Source organism: Canis aureus, chromosome 1 (assembly GCF_053574225.1).
Source record: "Canis aureus isolate CA01 chromosome 1, VMU_Caureus_v.1.0, whole genome shotgun sequence".
Lineage (NCBI taxonomy): Eukaryota > Metazoa > Chordata > Mammalia > Carnivora > Canidae > Canis > Canis aureus.
In genome coordinates this window covers 79802462-79820195 of record NC_135611.1, presented here as the reverse complement: position 1 = coordinate 79820195, position 17734 = coordinate 79802462, and the positions used below count along the sequence as shown (strand labels likewise).

The window sequence follows — 17734 nt, the reverse complement described above, 5'->3', positions numbered from 1 at the left end:
AGTAGGCTGAGGTAAGTTAGTGTAACGGTGTTTGTTTCTGTTATTTTGCTTGGGAAAATTTTAGGTTGGATTTGATCCACACCATCACATGCGTGTGCCAGCAATACCTCCAAACCTGACAGGCATTCCGGGAGGAAAACCGTGAGTACCTCTGAACCTCGTGCTCACCATGTGCCAGGCCCTGAGCCCTTGCTGGCCCTTTCAGCTGTGCGCTGCTAGGCAGTGGGGGGAAGCTGCCCAGGCTCATATTTTGTTTTTGTCTTTTTTCCTTTGCAAAGAATTTCCATTTTCTCTTTGCACAAGGAAAGAGGTAATGAGGTGGGGTTTTGTATTTTCAATTTAAAATCTTGAGCTTCTAATATGGAAATGCAAATTACTGAGGCATCTCCAGCAGTCAGGTCTTCTCTACGTCTGTTACTGAATTCTTTTGTTGCCTTGAAAGAAACGTTTTATGTGCAAACCTGGATGCTCAAAATTTGAGCATGTTGGGAAAAGACGTGCCAAACTTCAAAGGCTGTGAAGAGAAAGAAGTGTGGTCTTATGTTCAATTGTGTTTGCGGAAAAGGTGGCTTGCTCATTTGGCTTATCATCCTGTGAGCTGGATATTTGGAGAGGCTGTATTCACAGCCCCCTTGAGTTATGAAGGCAGAACACACACATCAGTTTTTCCAGTCTCTTCTTGTACATTCTAATCTCTCACCGTATCTCATTGCACATCCTTCATTTCAGTCCAGCGCACCTTTTTATTACCTATGCACGCTTGTCTCTGGCTTCATCTTCCCAGATGCAGAGACTTGACTGTAAAATAACACCGGCTCTTCCCTTAAAATCCTGGCTTGCTTCCTCTCTCCTGTCTTTGGGAAATATCCCTGCAGACCCTCCCTGCCTTATTCGTCACGCGTATATATTCTCATGGCTCTTTCTACTGGTGTCCTGTCACTACACATGCCAGACACCTGCTGCTTCCCCAGGCTGGTGCTTTCTCCCCACCCTCTGCTACCAACACTTTACCCTCCCTAGCAGTTAATTCCCCTCTCCCAGAGACCTCCTTGGTGGCTGGCCTGCCTCGGGGCATTTGCTCTTTACTGGACCTTCCTGTGGTAGTACTTCTATGGCTTATTTCTCACTTCAAGTGTCTACTACAATGTCACTTACTAGAGCATTCTGCCCTGACAGCCCTATCTAAAATAGCATCCTTCTCTCCCTACCCCTCTCCATCATTGTTCTTCTCTTCCTTCGGCATGTTTTTGTACTTGTCTGTACCTGTTCCATTATCTGCCTCTCCCTGCTTGAATGTAACCTCCATGAGAGCAGAAGAGACCTCTTTGCTCTTCAGTTGCAGAAGTAGCTCCAGTGCCTAGAACGGTACCTGGTTCATAATTGGTGCTCACAATATATATGTTTTAAATGAGTGAGAGAGGTGGGGAGAGAGAGAGTGCGTAAGTGAGCCAGCCAGTCCCTCTCTTCTCTGATCTCCCATTGCTTGTTTATTCACTACTATACACTCAGGCACTTAGCTGTCACCGCGTTGTTTCCCATGTGTAACAACTTGTGTAGCTTACTTCTGTGCAGATCTATGCTAAGCTTCCCTGTTGTATCAAACACAATGCTGGCTCCATAGCCAAGTTGCTTCGTAAATATTTGACTGATAATAAGGGAGGCAAGGCAAATCAGACTTTGAGTTCCCTGAGAATTGAAGGTATAAATCCCCCTCAGCGTAAAATTCTGTGTACTTGTGTGTGTTCTGCAAATAGTTGTTGACTGACTTATTAGTCTTGTTGACCAAGAACTCTGATGTATTTGAAGGTGAAAGTTTGGTCTATTTCAAACAGTGACTAAATAACAAGGTCATAGGATTGATCAAATAACTCAAATACCTAGGAGTTCCATAAGAACCTGTGATGATGGAGAGGGCTTTTTTGTTTTGTCTTGTTTTGTTTTTAAGGAAAAGGTATTATCCCGTGTTCAGGTACTGCATAGTTAACACTTGGTTAACTAGCTGTTGTACCAGAGCTGTAGTATAACCACTAGAACAGAAGAGCTGGTGCTTCTCATCTCAGCTACTGCCCAGGGGCCACAAGGAGTGAACAGGTGTTTGGTGCCCATGAAGAAGAATGGCAGTCTTGGTTTAGGTTTGGGCTGTCTGAGCCACTGTTGAATTAGAGCTGGTCTGATTCAGGAGGCTCTTCTGAGCCTCGAGCCAGATTCCCTTCCTTCTCCTAGTCTTGATACTTAGCATTATAGAATCATTGAGATCCTTTTGAGAAGATTGATGGTTTGAAGATGGTTGCAAATTTTTGTTCCTGGGATTGATAGAACCCACATCTCATGCAGTTGGCCAGTGACATTAGGAATCCCACAAAGAGAGCATGGTGTGGTCAACAGAGTGAGTTCTAGAGTGTGACATCTAAATTTGAACTTTTACTCTCCCAGTTGACAACTACTGAACAGTTTCTTAACTTTGTAAACTTTAGTTGGCTCATCTATAAACCAGGGATGGCACGCCCTGACAAGCTGGTGACGAGGTAATGTGTTACATGTTTGGTACCGTGTTTGATACATGGGGCTTTTCAGTCAACCAGAGCATCATTTCTGGTTTAGCGTTGGCTCAGGACATTATCAGTTCTTCAGCTGCTTATATAATTGAACATATTGTAGTGGGTAGAAATGACCCAAGAAAATTAGATTGAGTAAATTAGACTCCATGTTCCTGTCATTAGTGTGTCTTTGTACAAGTGTCAAGACCTGTAAATTCACATTCATTTATGCATTTGCGATACTGTATTTTTATTTTAGATTTCTCAGAAGAAATGATTATAACAGGTGGCTCTTGAAATCTTAAGATACAGAATTGTGAAACTTTGTCATGTATGTATTTTTCTACAGAAACTCTTTTTTTGGTGCTAGAATGTAAAATATAATAAATCACCTAAAGTCTTTCCCTACCACGCACACAAAGTACCACCTTTCTCCAGAAAGACTTAAAGCAGTTGTGCATCTCTGTTGTAATTATTTTTACAGAATGAATCACATTGGGTCCTCTTGTCTATTCTGGTGAATTAGCAAGAGTTCCACTCAATTTGTAATTAGAATGACAATATAGTTTAATTTCAACATAAGCCCAAAATGGACTTTTTATCCTCACCTGCTACTTAAATGAGACATCTATAAATAGTGCAAAACTATTCAGTTAAACCATAGTACTAATTATATTATGAGACATGGCATGTGGATGCAGCCATGACAGAAGGAAGATCTCAGGTTTATTGATTTTAGGCTGCTCACAATTCAGAAATTTTTACCTGTTCTGTTTTTATAAAGCAGGATTTTTCAAAATAGGAACGATGTTAGACACACACAGTAAGCCCTTAACAATTATTTATTGGCTGGCTGACCTACTAGTGGGTTCATATGTGACTTAGAACCTGATTTTCTGTCATACTTTATAAAGTACCCTGGCCAGATCTTTTATTGTGAATTCAAGGTCTAGTCCCATCTTGTGAGACATTGAAAACTTTGGAGGTGTTGCAAAGTATGGGAAAGATGAGTGCCACGTTACAGAACTCGGCCTTTTAGAGATGGAAAACGTGATGAGGGTGGGACGGCCAAGGACCTTCTCTAAATATGCTGAGTTTTCATCGAAGCATGATGGCTTCAAATAAAATAGCACCTTCAATGCACATGTTTTAAAAAGAGCGATTTGCAGATGCCTTGATGTTTGAAGTATTGTCCTTTCGGGAAGTCCAAGCTGCTTCTGTTCTTTTTGCCAGCTTCCTTAGGGGGCTGTTCTTAGCTACTCAGTGCTTTCTCCTGCTGTGCACATAGGTGCTTGTGCGTGTGTTTTGGAAGAGCACAGGTCACTGTATTCTCTGGTTCCCTGAACCCTCCCCCTTCAGCCCTTCGTTTCTAGTTATTTGCTGGACATCTCAGACAACTTGAGTGTGTATTACTTGCACTTCAAATTTATCGTATCACAATGTCCCCCGACTAGGTCTTCCTCGCAAATTGCCCACCAGGAGTATTGGTATTCTGGTTCTTGTTTCCTAAGCTCAGAAACTCTCTTATTATTGGCTCCTTCCTCACAGCTCCTTCGTTAAGTCCTATAGAATTTTATATCCACTATTATTTCTAGTGTGTCTTCCTTGACCTAGCCTAGTTCAGGTCCCCCATTACCATGCATCTAGATTATTGAAATAATTGTCTCTTACTCCTCCTACCCATTGTATTCCTTGCGATAACATGTATTCTGTCAGTTGCCCCAATAATGTCCTACCTGTTCTCCCTCCAAAAAACCCTGTTGTGAATTCTGTGTGTGGAGCTCTCAGGCTGGCCTTGCAGGCCCTCCCTTTTCTAGCACATAGATAGCAGTGTGTGTGTGTGTGTGTGTGTGTGTGTATGTGTGTATGTGTGTAGAGTATGAATGTATATATTCCTGATAGATCTGATCAGCCTGTGCTCAGGCCAGCTTCTCCAACCACTTAACCGTGGGATCGTTCTTAAATAAATGAATCCTTGGATCAAAACCAGTCCAGGAATTTCCATCATTGCACCCCATCCTTTTAGAGCCCTTGCTCTCTGCTATTTGCACCCCCCGGAATTGTTTTTCCATCCTCCTCCCTCTTTGGCAAGATCCCTCCATTCTGCAAAACCCATCTCTAGTACCATGTCCCTATTGAAACATGAGCATTGTCTCTTCTTTATGAACCACCGCAGAACTTCATACTTCATGTTTTTCACCTGGTACTGTGGGCACTTCTGTGCTTTACTCCTCACACTTCCTAGATTGGAAGCTGCTAGGCCAATGTCTTACCCGATTTTGTATTCTTAGCATGATGTCTGTGTGTAAGCATGTGGCTAAGAGGTCCTTATCAATGGATTTAATTGGATAGAAAAAGAATAATTGTTCAAGCCTGGGTTTCTCTGATTTCTAGAATGGTTGGCTCTCATTACACATTCCAGTACACTTTGCCAGCTACTCATCAAAGAGTTTCTTGAAATCTGATAAGAATGTACTGGAGTTTTATTTTTTCCAGTCTTGAGTATCTGACATGTAATAAGAGCAAACAGGGCCACGTATATCCTTAATGCTCTTGACATTCTTGTTAAAGGAGTGCTAGGAACATAGTAGGTGCTCACAGAGTGGTTGTGGTTGAGTTGAAGAATGTCCTATCAAAAACCTTGAGAGAAATCGTGTGTCTGGTTTCTTAACTATTTAAATTCTCAAAGCTCCTTAGAAACCATTTAGTGATACTAGAGAGAAGGGATGGTTTTTCTTCAAGTAATTTACCATTAAGAATATATAACACCATCTACACTTGGAATAACCTTTTTTTTCTCTTTAAAGTTTAGTCTTCATGACCTCTTTAATTGCTAAATCAATTAGCCTTTTCCTCTATCATCATCCCTCAGAATCTCAGCCTTCCTCTGCAAGCATTACTGCCTTCCCCGCTTTGCCTCATTGACACCTAGCACTCTCCCAAGGGGGACCCTTCCACATGCGGCTCTATGAGGGGGTGCCCCTTCATTTGTTTCATATCCTGAAATCCTTAGGAGCAGTGATGGGGTGATAAAGGCTATGTCACACACACACACACACACACACACACACACACCCCACCCAGTCTTTTCTAGAACCACACTCTCATATTTTTGTGAAAACTCTGACCCTTTGAGGCTTGTACCATTGGAGTCTACCTACTCTTCTGCCTTGTTGAGGGATTTCCCCAGTTTATTAAATATTTGACACTAGCTTAGGGTCTTCCTCCCCTCAGAGCCTGCCATCATTCCATGCAACTACAGTGTTCATAAGGTTGGCCCCCAGTAACCTTGTCTTGGGGTTTGGACCATGTCGACTGTAGCTGTCCTTTTTGACTTCACTTACCTACTTAACAGGCTCACAAAAAAGATCTCATGAATGCCCCTCACTGTGTCACTTCCAGAATTCACATGTCCATTCAGCACAGCCTTCTCTGCCTCCAGCCAACCAGAGTAGTGATCTTTTGAACTGCAAATCTGTTCCCAGCTGTCTCACTGTCTCCCAATCCCCAGCCACTGGCTTCTCCCCTAGGTTACTGCACAGACCTCCCGTCTAGTGTTCCTTTTCCCATTCTGCCACCTGTAATCCATTCTTCACCCAGCAGTCAGAATGATACTTTAAAACTTAACTGAATCCTATCACTCTCTGTCCAGAAGTCTCCAGTGACTTCCATTCCACCCAGGGTAGTATCCATGCTCCTCCTCACAGCTTGCCAGGTCCCTTTTACTGCTGCCCTCCCTCTGTCCTCAGCCTGCCCCATTCACAGAGTGCACACTAGTCTTCTCATTTGCTTCTGCTTCAGGGACTTTGCATCATTCCATCTCCTGGCACATTCCACATTCCCCCCTCAATGTGTGCAAGGGCCTGCATCCCTCCTTCCCGTCTTCACTCATATGCCCCCCCAGGCTTGTACACCGTGTGTGTGTGTGTGTGTGTGTGTGTGTGTGTGCCTGCGCGCGCATGATAATCTGATGGGGAACTGAGGATACTTATTTAGCTACTTTTATGTGGTATCTTCTTTCCCTTCTATATATTGGCTCAGGAGAATAGAGACTTTGTCTACTTTGTTCACGCCTGAATGTCCAGGACCTGATAATACCTGACTCATAATAGGCAGTTAGTAAATAGTTTCTGAAAAAATAGGTAATAAACATTTTGTCTTGCTCTGGCCTCCATATTTGCTATACCCCTCCCCCTCACACCATCTCCCTCTCTATATCGAAGCCCCATTGTCCTCACTCAAATCCCACACTACCAGACATGTGCATTGTCCATCGCATTGACCATCTGACCTTTTTATTTATGTGAATATCTCACTAATGAGTCTGCCCCACTACTCACCTGCTGCCCACTCCCCACTCCCACAGGCTGTAACCTCAGGAGATAGGAGATTTTTCTTCCCATTGTAACCTTGGTCCTGCTAGCATGGTGCTTGGCACACAGGCAGTATCCCAGAAGTGTTGAATGGTTGAATCTGTTAATAAGCTGTCAGGTGGTAGACTATCTTCCACCATCTCTCCACTTGATTGTCTCTCTCAATGGTCTGTGTCTCTGACTGCTCTCACCGGAGGTTCCTTAGATGGAAGCAGGCCCCTGCATCTAGTGTACTCACTGCATGATCTGCTACAGGATCGTCGTTTCTGCTCCCTTAGCTTCAACTGTCACTTCTTAGTTGATAGGCGCACACTACCTTTCTAACCTAACCTCTCTTCCTGAATCACAGCACTCAACTTCCTGTTGAGTCGTTTGGGTTCCCAACTGCCCTCAAATTGAAGAAAACCAAACCATTTACTTTCTTGCATGTGTACCTTCGGTCATGCTTTCCTTTCACTTCAGTAATGTATCATGGTCTACCTGAGGCACCTGGGTTCCAAGCCTTAAAGCCCTCCTCCGTGCCTCTGTCCCAGGTCACATATCCAGTGTGTTTCCAGTCCTGTTGTTTGAACCAAAATGTCTTCTGTCTTGTTTTCCTAGCTTCCCGTCCTCCTTTCCCCCTCAGCAATCTGGCATACTACTTCTCTTCTACAGCCCAGTTCTGTGCCTTTCTCCATTGTTTGCAGAGAAAGAAAAAGCCTTCCACTATCTGGCAGCACATCTTCCACTGCTGCATGCTTACATCATCTTTTCTGGGGACACTGAGGGAATGATGAGGGCCCCTCAGTAATGAGCTTAATTTTGATGAACGTGGCTAGCCTGTAGATTTTTGCATTAAGGAACCGTAAACTATATTGGTTCTAAAACTCCCCTGATAGGTCCAAGCTCCAATCCGTTGTGTACTCACAGATGCTTTCCCTTTGTATAAACTTTTTCCTATAAACAGAGTACATTCCAAAGCTTCATGCCACAGCAAAATGGGCTATTGCCTGTGATAGAAGACTGGCCCAGCCCCCCCCTCCCATCACATAGCCTAACTTCAGTGTCCTAAGAATAGAGACCTGTTGAAAGAAATGTTCTAACTTAAGTTGCATTTTAGAACCAAATGTTTTCATAGCTATAGAGTTTTTCCTGGAGATGAGTTTGAGATGGAGCTGCTAAATACTCATAGGTGGGCCTTTGGGGTAGTCACACTGTATGCCTTTTCAGGTCCTAATTTTATTGGGAATGACTTGAATTAGTGACTGTCAAGTCTGATAGGACTTTGTTTTTTAATGTGTTTTGAGGGAGGGGCACAACTGTCATTTCACCTTGTAGACCTAGAGACTCTTAGCTTCTTAAAGCTGCTAAATTTGGCTTCTTGATCTCCATTAGTAAATCACTTGATTGGAGTGAATTCATATATAGGCAAAAATCTCATCACAGGATTCTGAATCACCCAAAGTAGAAAGCATTGCAAGTCTGCAGAGTGCCCTGAAGGAGTAGGTACCTAATGTTGGCTATCTTACTTAATTCTCTGTGAAGTATGGGTAGCCTTCTCTCCCTTTTAAAGATGAGAACTGAGGTACAGAGAGGCTCTGAGACTCTGAAAATTATGTTATTTCTACTGTACCAGGTAAATTTGACTTATTTGCAAATCATGTGTAGCACTAAAAATGTTTTATTTTTTTTATGTCCTTAGACTGGTCAGTTAACTGACGTTTTTTACATTTCCCTTTACCTATTTTTTTGTCTTCCCCCACTACCTTAGAGCATACTCCTTTCATGTGACCGCAGACGGTCAGATGCAGCCTGTCCCCTTCCCCCCCGACGCCCTCATCGGACCCGGCATCCCCCGCCACGCACGCCAGATCAACACCCTGAACCACGGGGAGGTGGTGTGCGCCGTGACCATCAGCAACCCCACGAGGCACGTGTACACAGGCGGGAAGGGCTGCGTCAAGGTCTGGGACATCAGCCACCCCGGCAACAAGAGCCCCGTCTCTCAGCTTGACTGTCTGGTGAGTCAACATGGATGAACAGGGTTTACACCTTCATCCAGAAAATAGGATGGGATAGTGAGGGACTTAGATGGACAATCAGCAAATGGAGTTGATCCCAACTGGGTAGTTGTCTTTGGTGGTTTGCGGCCTTTCATGTGGAGACAGCGAGCGCTGAGGAGGCCTATCTTTCAGTTCCTCAAGGCAGCATTATCCAGTTCTTGATGGCATGTGCCGCGTGTCTCGTGCAGCTTTTGTAAACCCTGCCCAGCATGTGGGCACAGGCTCACTTGCCTGTCCGATAAAGGAGTTTAAGAAAAGCAAAAGCCCAGGAGGCTTTCCGTGAGAGTGCTCCTGACACTCAGTCTGTGACATCATGAGACCAGAGTACTGTCACGCTTCATGGGCAGACACTAGGATACCCCCTTGGCTGTCTCTTGGGCAGTTGTCCTTGCACTGCTTACGGAACTTCCATTGGATATTCTTTCTTAGACCAGCAGTGGGATTTTTGCAGCAGCACCATGTTAGGTCAGCTTAACATAATTGATGTACACAACATTCCCAGAACTGCGCAAGCTGGGAGGACAGTTTTTCCCCCCTCTACCCCTAACAGTCCATGATCAAGTTTTGTCTCCAGTTGATGCCACTTGACCAACCGCTGCTGCCCTCTGTGCAGAAAGAAAGAGACTTCAGATCTCTAACCTCTGGCACCGTGGTGGCAGCAGTAGTACCTTTCACCATCCAGGTTCCCAGGCATGGCTACTCCAGGACTGCATGTGCTCCTGCCTTAGTGTGTGTATTTCTGTGTGTGCAAATGACTCAGGCAGCAGGGTGATTTGGTGGTGGTGGGAGTTGGGTCTAGATCTTTGCATTTTCATGCTAATTAAGATTAAATATCTCAGCACTAAATTTGTAGATCAAGTTTAAGTACTTCCCTAATTTCATGTAATTTTCTAGCATTAATCCACTTTATCATTGTCATAAGTAAAAATGGCTCATTAAAACCAGGAGGGAACACAATACTTTTTATGGATTTCTGCTCTCATGTTAATGCTGTTTTCCTTTCCTCATGAGTGATCTCTTGATGGTTTTTGTCTCTGCAGAACAGGGATAACTACATCCGTTCCTGCCGATTGCTCCCTGATGGTCGCACCCTCATAGTGGGAGGGGAAGCCAGTACTCTGTCCATCTGGGATCTGGCAGCTCCCACCCCACGCATCAAGGCAGAGCTGACGTCCTCAGCCCCTGCCTGCTACGCCCTGGCCATCAGCCCTGACTCCAAGGTCTGCTTTTCGTGTTGCAGTGACGGTAACATCGCAGTCTGGGACCTGCATAACCAGACGCTGGTGAGGTGGGTCAGCAAGATCCCTTATCAGGGCATGAGAGGAATAGATTTTACCATTCTGGGCCAAAGAGCCCTGTGTGTCTAAGACGATGAAAAATAATTATCCTACTAAAAAGGGTTAGGGGACAGGCTCCTTTTAAAGATGCTAGAAACAAGTTACTAGTGTAAAATCTTTTCTGCACTTTTGAACTTACCAAATGAGGAGTTGTTTTCTTTCTTTGCTTTTTTTGGATATTGTCCTAAGCATCACCAATTTAAGTTTTTTAAAAATGAGGTCATTTTTACATAATTAATGTACATAATGTTCCCATGACCTCATGAGCTCATTAGACATCTGTAATTTGCCATCTGTGCTTGCTAACCAACCATCATTGTTGATAGACACTCAGAAGATTCATGGTGCAGGGCAACATCCTCCATGCCACATGTATCCCACACGTTCATCACTAAACACCTGCCATGGGCCCTGGAATTGTGCTGCTCACTTTCAAATGGGCTATATTATCTGTAATCCCACCTTTAAGGATGGGTGGATGCACTAAGTTGTCTGTTTAGAAGTGAAATTGTATGGAATTGGTGTTGATAGGTAATGCCCTGAAATGAGTCTCCAGATGTCAGCACCCAAGAGAGTAGGAAGCAAGAGGTATGACCTGCTGGAGGATGTGAAAAGGTTGTAATCAAGCCTAGCCACAAGTCAAGGGGAACACATAAGGAGAAGAGGCCTCTGCTGTCCACCTGTCAGATATTTTGCAGGACTGAGCTCAATGTATGATTCCAAAAACATCACTTTGTTTTTCATCTTGGATAAGGCTCCTTATAAAGAACTACTTCTAATCTCTTCTCTACCACCCTGCCCATGTCTTTTGTCTACCAGCTCCTGGGGCAGCTGAGACATACATAGGCCTTACTTGAGAGCAGGCCTTTTGGTCTTGCACAGCCTGCTACAGTTGCATTGTTGCGCACTGGCAAAATTTGCTCTGCTGTTCCCGTGTCCATCCCCATAGCTTTAGTAGAAGGGAGAGTATGCCTTACATCCTCTTAAACCCTTTCTTTCATATGACAATGATAAAATAGATCTTAAATGTGTTTTTGATTATGTCATATACATGTAGCTATGTGAGTTTTATTATTTCAATTGGAGATTTTTTTTTTCCCATTGCTAAAAGCAGGCGTTTTTTGGTATAAGAGTAGTTCAAAAAGTGTTTCCTCAGTGTTCAAAAATAAAAAATGCAGGAAATTCGGCATCTCAGTTAAACCTGAATTATGTGTGTGTTTTGTTATTTGAATCATTAGAAAACATAGTAAACCCAAGTAAAATTTATGAATAAGATGTTTGATGAAATTGATCCCTGAGGAGTTCTAAATTTTTTTTATTGAGGTATAATTAACATTCAGTGTTATATTAGTTTCAAGTGTGCAAAATGATTCAACAATTCTATGCATTACTCAGTGCTTATCATAAGTGTGCTCTTAATCCCCTTCATCTGTTTCACCCATCTCCCACCTGCTTCCCCTCTGGTGATCAGTTTGTTCTCTGTAGGAGTCTGTTTTTTGTCTTTTTTCTTTGTTTATTCATTTGTTTCTTAAATTCTACAGATGAGTGAAATTGTATTTATCTTTCTTTGACTTATTTCCGTTAGCGTTATGCTCTCTAGCTCCATCTATGTTGTTACGAATGACAAGGACTCATTCTTTTCAATGGCTGAGTAATATTCCACTGTGTGTGTGTGTGTATGCGTGCACGTGCATATATGTATACACACACACACATACACCATATCTTCTTTATCCATTTATCGACGGACACTTGGCTATTATAAATAATGCTACAGTGAACATAAAGGTGCATACGTCTTTTCAAGTTAGTGTTTTCATTTTCTTTGGGTGAAAACCAGTAGTGGAATTACTGGATTGTGTGATGATTCAACTTTTTAAGTTTTTAAGGAAGTTCCACACTTTTTTCCACATTGGCACACCGATGAACTCTGAATTGAGTTCATAGGAAAACTAGTTTTTCAAAGGCTTTCTCTCCATTTGACATCTCTAGGCAATTCCAGGGCCACACAGATGGGGCCAGCTGTATTGATATTTCTAACGATGGCACCAAGCTCTGGACGGGCGGCCTGGACAATACGGTCAGGTCCTGGGACCTGCGTGAGGGGCGCCAGCTGCAGCAGCATGACTTCACCTCACAGGTACGGTCTTGTGCCTGGAAGTTTTAGAAGACACAGTTTTGTGGAATATATGGTATACTTAAGGGATAGTTCATTTGCCGTGTGATCAAGTCACTTTTGACTCTAGGTTAGATAACTGAAAATTGAATTTTTTTTCTGTCAAACTACAGTAATACTTTTTAAAGGATTAAAAAAATCTCCTTTATTACAAGCCTTTAGGGTTTAGGGTTTTATTCCAAAGACCATTACTCTGTATATATTTGAATTTTACGTAAGTGATTAAATTATATTGTGGAGATATATTGCATTACTTTGGGATCACTTACTTGGCTGTAATTTCTTCCTGTACAATTCAAATCCTTTTGACTTCCTTCATAATTTGAGTAGTATCCCAGAAGAAATTGTACCTCCCAGTTAAGGGAAGCAAGCATGTCTTCTGTAGGCACCATACTATCATCTGTTTTCATCCTAGATCTTTTCTCTGGGCTACTGCCCAACGGGAGAGTGGCTCGCAGTGGGAATGGAGAACAGTAACGTGGAAGTGCTACATGTCACCAAGCCAGATAAATATCAGCTGCATCTCCATGAGAGCTGTGTACTGTCGCTCAAGTTTGCCCATTGTGGTAAGTAGTCTCCTCCTGTCCATTTCCTGTCTGCTAGAATCGCTTCTTCAGTCTTCCTGCTGATGCATTTTCACTCCACTCCTTTGGTCTAGTAATATGTTCCTCTTCAGAATTACGTTTCGTTCTCATATGTCCATGCCTACACCTCTAATGCCACGTACCAATCCACTTACCGTAGTGTTAAGTATAAATGACTCACTAAATCTAGGAGATGGAGCTTTATTTTTCCAGTGAAAAGAAACTTTTGTTGCAAACTAGAAGAGTTTTCCGTGAATAGTTCGTGCTCTGTAAAGCAAATCTTAGGTGTCTGACAAAGTAACACAAACAAAACCTTTTTCAAAACTCTCTTTCTGTAGGCAAATGGTTCGTAAGCACTGGAAAGGACAACCTTCTGAATGCCTGGAGAACACCTTATGGGGCCAGTATATTCCAGGTAACACTTCACTTATTTAGCTACCACTTATAGCGTGCCCTGCGAGGTGATGGTTTGCCCAAATTCTCTGTTCATTCTGTCAAATGAGTAAGGCTCCTGAGTGTCCTAGGAGGTAGGGGCTGGTGTCCTACCTGTTACACAGAGAATACCTTGCCTTAGGGAGGCTAGTGTCACAGCCACGAGCAGTGGAGCCATGGAGCCATGGAGCCTGGGGTGGGCTCCATTTCTCTTTGAGCCCAGAGCTAAGAGCCAGCTCTCCATGCCTCAGTCCCATATATATGTTAGGGTAGAGACTTTATGTCTTCTGTGATGTGTCTTATGTCTTTAAAATGCTTTTATTTTAAAAATCTGAGCATTTTGCTTCATTACTCTTAGTATTGTTATTTCATTGTTTTTTCCAAAGAGTGTTGTGGAAAAGTTTAGTAACTCTTGATTAATTTCAGAACTGTTTATTCTTATTGACTCAGTGGTACTTTGTGTCGTGTGTAAAATTGTAGGAGGACCAAATGTAGATACAATAAACACACACACATAGTCTCTGTGCTCTCAGGCTGGAATGTGAGAATTTCATAGGCAGGTTAAAGAAGACTCCTCTTTTTTAACCTGTACTTAAGATAGTTATTTTTTTTAGGTGTGTGGTTTATTTTTTAAGGAATAACCACAGATTTGCAGTTTTCTTGACAGAGTAGTAGTATGCCGTTCTGGAGTAGATCAATGCCCTTGAATCCAAAAATACATATATTGAGTGAAAATAGGGATCCCTGGGTGGCGCAGCGGTTTGGCGCCTGCCTTTGGCCCAGGGCACGATCCTGGAGACCCAGGATCGAATCCCACATCGGGCTCCTGGTGCATGGAGCCTGCTTCTCCCTCTGCCTATGTCTCTGCCTGTCTCTCTCTGTGTGACTATCATAAATAAATAAAAATTTATTTAAAAAAAATTTAATATTGAGTGAAAATACTGTGCAAGATAATAGGACAAAAATAGCTGATTCTTGCTGTCATGAAGTTTATAATTGAATACAATATTTTTTGTTTTTTTGTGAGGGTTTTTTTGTATTATGGGTCACAAGATGGTCCCAACCAGGACTTTAAAAAAAAAAAATCTTAGAGTGAATCTTTTATAGTAAATATACATGTTATATCACATTTATACTGGGTTGTGAAGTAGAATGGATTAACTACAGGTTACAGTCAAAACAGGTTGAGAAACACTGGTAGTGGGTTAGCATCTGCATGTTGTCATTTATTATTTTTTCAACATTCAGAATTCTGGTTAACAGCCTGTGGGGGTGAGTTTGTTTGGCACAGTTTAGTTCAAAGTTGATATTGAACCCCTTGGAGTTAATATAGTTGAATATGGAATCTAGAACTATTAAGTATGGTACATTTCTCTTTCTAACCCTTGAATTCCTCCCCATTTGGAAATTTGCATTCTTTTTTCACACAGGAGGAAATTAGGCTTTCTAGAAATCTCTTTACATTCCTAGTTTCAAAAAATGGAGTGTTTTCGATGCCATTTTGCACTTGAGCTCTGAGGCAGCTCTCTGAGGGGATAGGCAACTAAGATGCCTTTGCCTCTTTGAAACACAGGAGGCTCCAGCAGGTTAAGTGACTCGTCTGGTGTTCCACAGCTCTGCCTCCATCCAAGCTGTCTGACCAATGCTGAAGGTTTTTCATGCTAAGGACACTCTGCTCTTACCTGTCTGAAGAATCGGATTCTAAACTGGGCCTTGCTTCTTCAAAGCACAGGTGCTCATACAACTGGCTTGCAACTGGCTTGCCTGCTTCCTGATGCCCCCAGTGCAGGAGCCCAGGGCCCAGCGTGGTGTGGTGTCCCTAGAAGTTTCCGTGGCCCCACCATTTTCAGGAAGTGCCTGGACCATCTTGCCCAGTTTGCTGCTCCTGTTTGGACAGCGGGACTCATTAATGCTTGTTTCCACTCTGTGTCTTCCAGCCCGCCTCATGGGTTTTTCTTGCCATAGTTAACATTTGTGTTTGTTTCTTCCCTAGTCCAAAGAATCCTCATCGGTGCTTAGCTGTGACATCTCTGTGGATGACAAATACATTGTCACTGGCTCTGGGGATAAGAAGGCCACGGTTTATGAAGTTATTTATTAAGGACAAATCTTCATGTGAACTGGACCCCTTCTCCTTGTAGCACTTTGTTCTCTCATTCTCTTACCCCCCCCGCATCTAAAACCAAGGATTTCAAATGCTCATCGCAGTTGTAGAGTTCAGTACCCCCACTTCCTCCTTGCTGTTGAATTGTGAATACTCGGTAAGAACCTGTGATACCAAATCTTCAGCTCTCTACTTGGAAGAACATGGAATAACCATACTTAACAGTGACGAATTCTTTAATTATGTATTATATCTGTAATATATTTATTTTGTTTAAAGAAGGCTTTCTAACTTTGACTGAATAAAGCTGTCTGCTCCTGCATTGATAATGAAGATGCGTTGTATTTGATACCCCTCCCCCCCTTTTTTTGGCAAAGGAGGGGAAAGGAAGGTTTAAAATAATTGATGAAAAATGTCATTAAATGTAGACTAAGGACTGTATAGAGATGTGAAATGTATAATTACATATGGAAGCAATATGTTGCTGTGTTGTTAGATTTTTTTGTTTTCTACTTATTTTAAATGTTTGAAGATTTGAACAATTAGAACAGGACAGGCCATGTCATATTCATTTGAGTCTATTTGGACAACTTTAACCAATATATCTATAGCTTTAGATTCTATTTGATAAAAGTAATTGGACTTTTTTCTTTTTTCTTTTTTGACTTGTCGACAAGTGTCTTTGTAATAAGTTTTTAATTCCTTTTTTTATTGTATTATAGACAGATGAACAAATTAAATTTGGCCTAAAGAGAGAACTTAATCCCTTCTGGATATTTTTGCCATGTTTCTTTGCAAAGGGAGATGTATACCTTTGGGCAGTTTTGTCATTACGAGAAATTACGGGCTATTTTTTGGCATGTTCTTTGGGAACTGCACAGATTCAGGGGAGGATTCCTCCTGCTGTGCAAGTCAAATCTTTTACAAAACAAGGACAGCAGAGGAGATTTGCAAGGACCTCCCTCTGAAACCAGAAAGAATGGACTCTCACCTGAGATGAGAACTTGCTTTCTTTACCTCCGGTTCTTTCCCTGTCTTAGTTGGATGTCCCCAAAATGGACACAGGCTGTGCCATTGTGCCAGAAACATTGTGTTATCTTTTATGTTGTTGTTGTTGCTGTTCAACTATGATATGTGACTCCTTTTTTTTTTATTATTATTATTTTTGTTTGAATGCTTTAAAAATCTTTTAAGTCTGTGGATCTGCTGATGTACAGTGCCTTTGCTGCTATGGATCAAAATCAAGAGAACTGTGTAGATAAACTTTATTGTATAAGTAGAAAATTACTTAATTTCATACTAGAAACGGATGGATGCTGCAAGTTGAAATGGACTGTCCATTGACGTTCCTAATGTGGTAGCAGAAAAAAATGGTGTCTTAAGTGCTTAGTGTTTGATGTCATTAACAGTTTCGTAAAACTCTACAGTGTAGAAAGATTTTGATACTAAACTGTGCATTGTACATAGTTCTAATGCATCGTATTGACCACCGTACTTCTATAATGGTAGATTGTTTGTGCATTCAGACTTTTAAGCATTAAACATAAATAACTTCTAGTAAGCTTATTTCTAATTCTTTGGCTGGCTTTCGTTTATTTTTTGTCTTTGGCTGTGCTGCTCCCATATACTAAAAACTACTAGTTTCATTCAAGGGAGACTGGTGTTAAAGTCATGACATGGGCTTCATTATTAGTGCCTCTTTCATTGTGTTTTTATTTTCACTTGACAAGAACTAGAAGGGAGAGCAGATGGAGGTTTGAGGATAGGTTACTACCAAATATTTATTGAGTGCCTCTTCGGTTTTTACAAGTGCTGTCTTATCAAAAAGTTGTCACGAAGAAGTTTATTGGTCACACTAACTCAGTAGCTGCATGTGGCTAATGGCTACCGTATTGGACTACTTAAATTTATAGAACACTTCCGTCATCACAGAAGGTTCCATGGGACCAGTGCTGCTTTAGAATTAACCCACACATAACCATTTCTAGCCATTTGGGTTTAGGAAACATGTCCAGTGTAATACTGTGGAGCCGTTGAAAGCATGAAGCCTATCGGGCTGCTGCTGCTGCTAGGGTGTGTGCAGATTGAGCATAAGGAGGTGCTTACTAAAGTTCCTGAGACTTGAAAAGCTGTCATTTTTAAGGATCCA

At 42.1% G+C, this 17734-nt stretch overlaps 1 protein-coding gene across 14 annotated transcripts in view; it reads left to right on the top strand.

Annotated features, from left to right (window-relative positions):
* LOC144318745 (transducin-like enhancer protein 4) overlaps positions 1-17158 on the top strand; it is a 142065-nt gene extending 124907 nt beyond the window's left edge. For all 14 annotated transcript variants that reach the window (XM_077906085.1, XM_077906023.1, XM_077906014.1 and 11 more), the window contains 7 exons: positions 65-141; positions 8661-8910; positions 9993-10240; positions 12282-12429; positions 12881-13031; positions 13388-13464; positions 15475-17158. In XM_077906085.1, coding sequence (XP_077762211.1) covers positions 65-141; positions 8661-8910; positions 9993-10240; positions 12282-12429; positions 12881-13031; positions 13388-13464; positions 15475-15582 — 1059 coding nt within the window. In that variant the 3' untranslated portion in view covers positions 15583-17158. The remainder of the gene's footprint in view (positions 1-64; positions 142-8660; positions 8911-9992; positions 10241-12281; positions 12430-12880; positions 13032-13387; positions 13465-15474) is intronic.
* Positions 17159-17734: the final 576 nt, after the last annotated feature.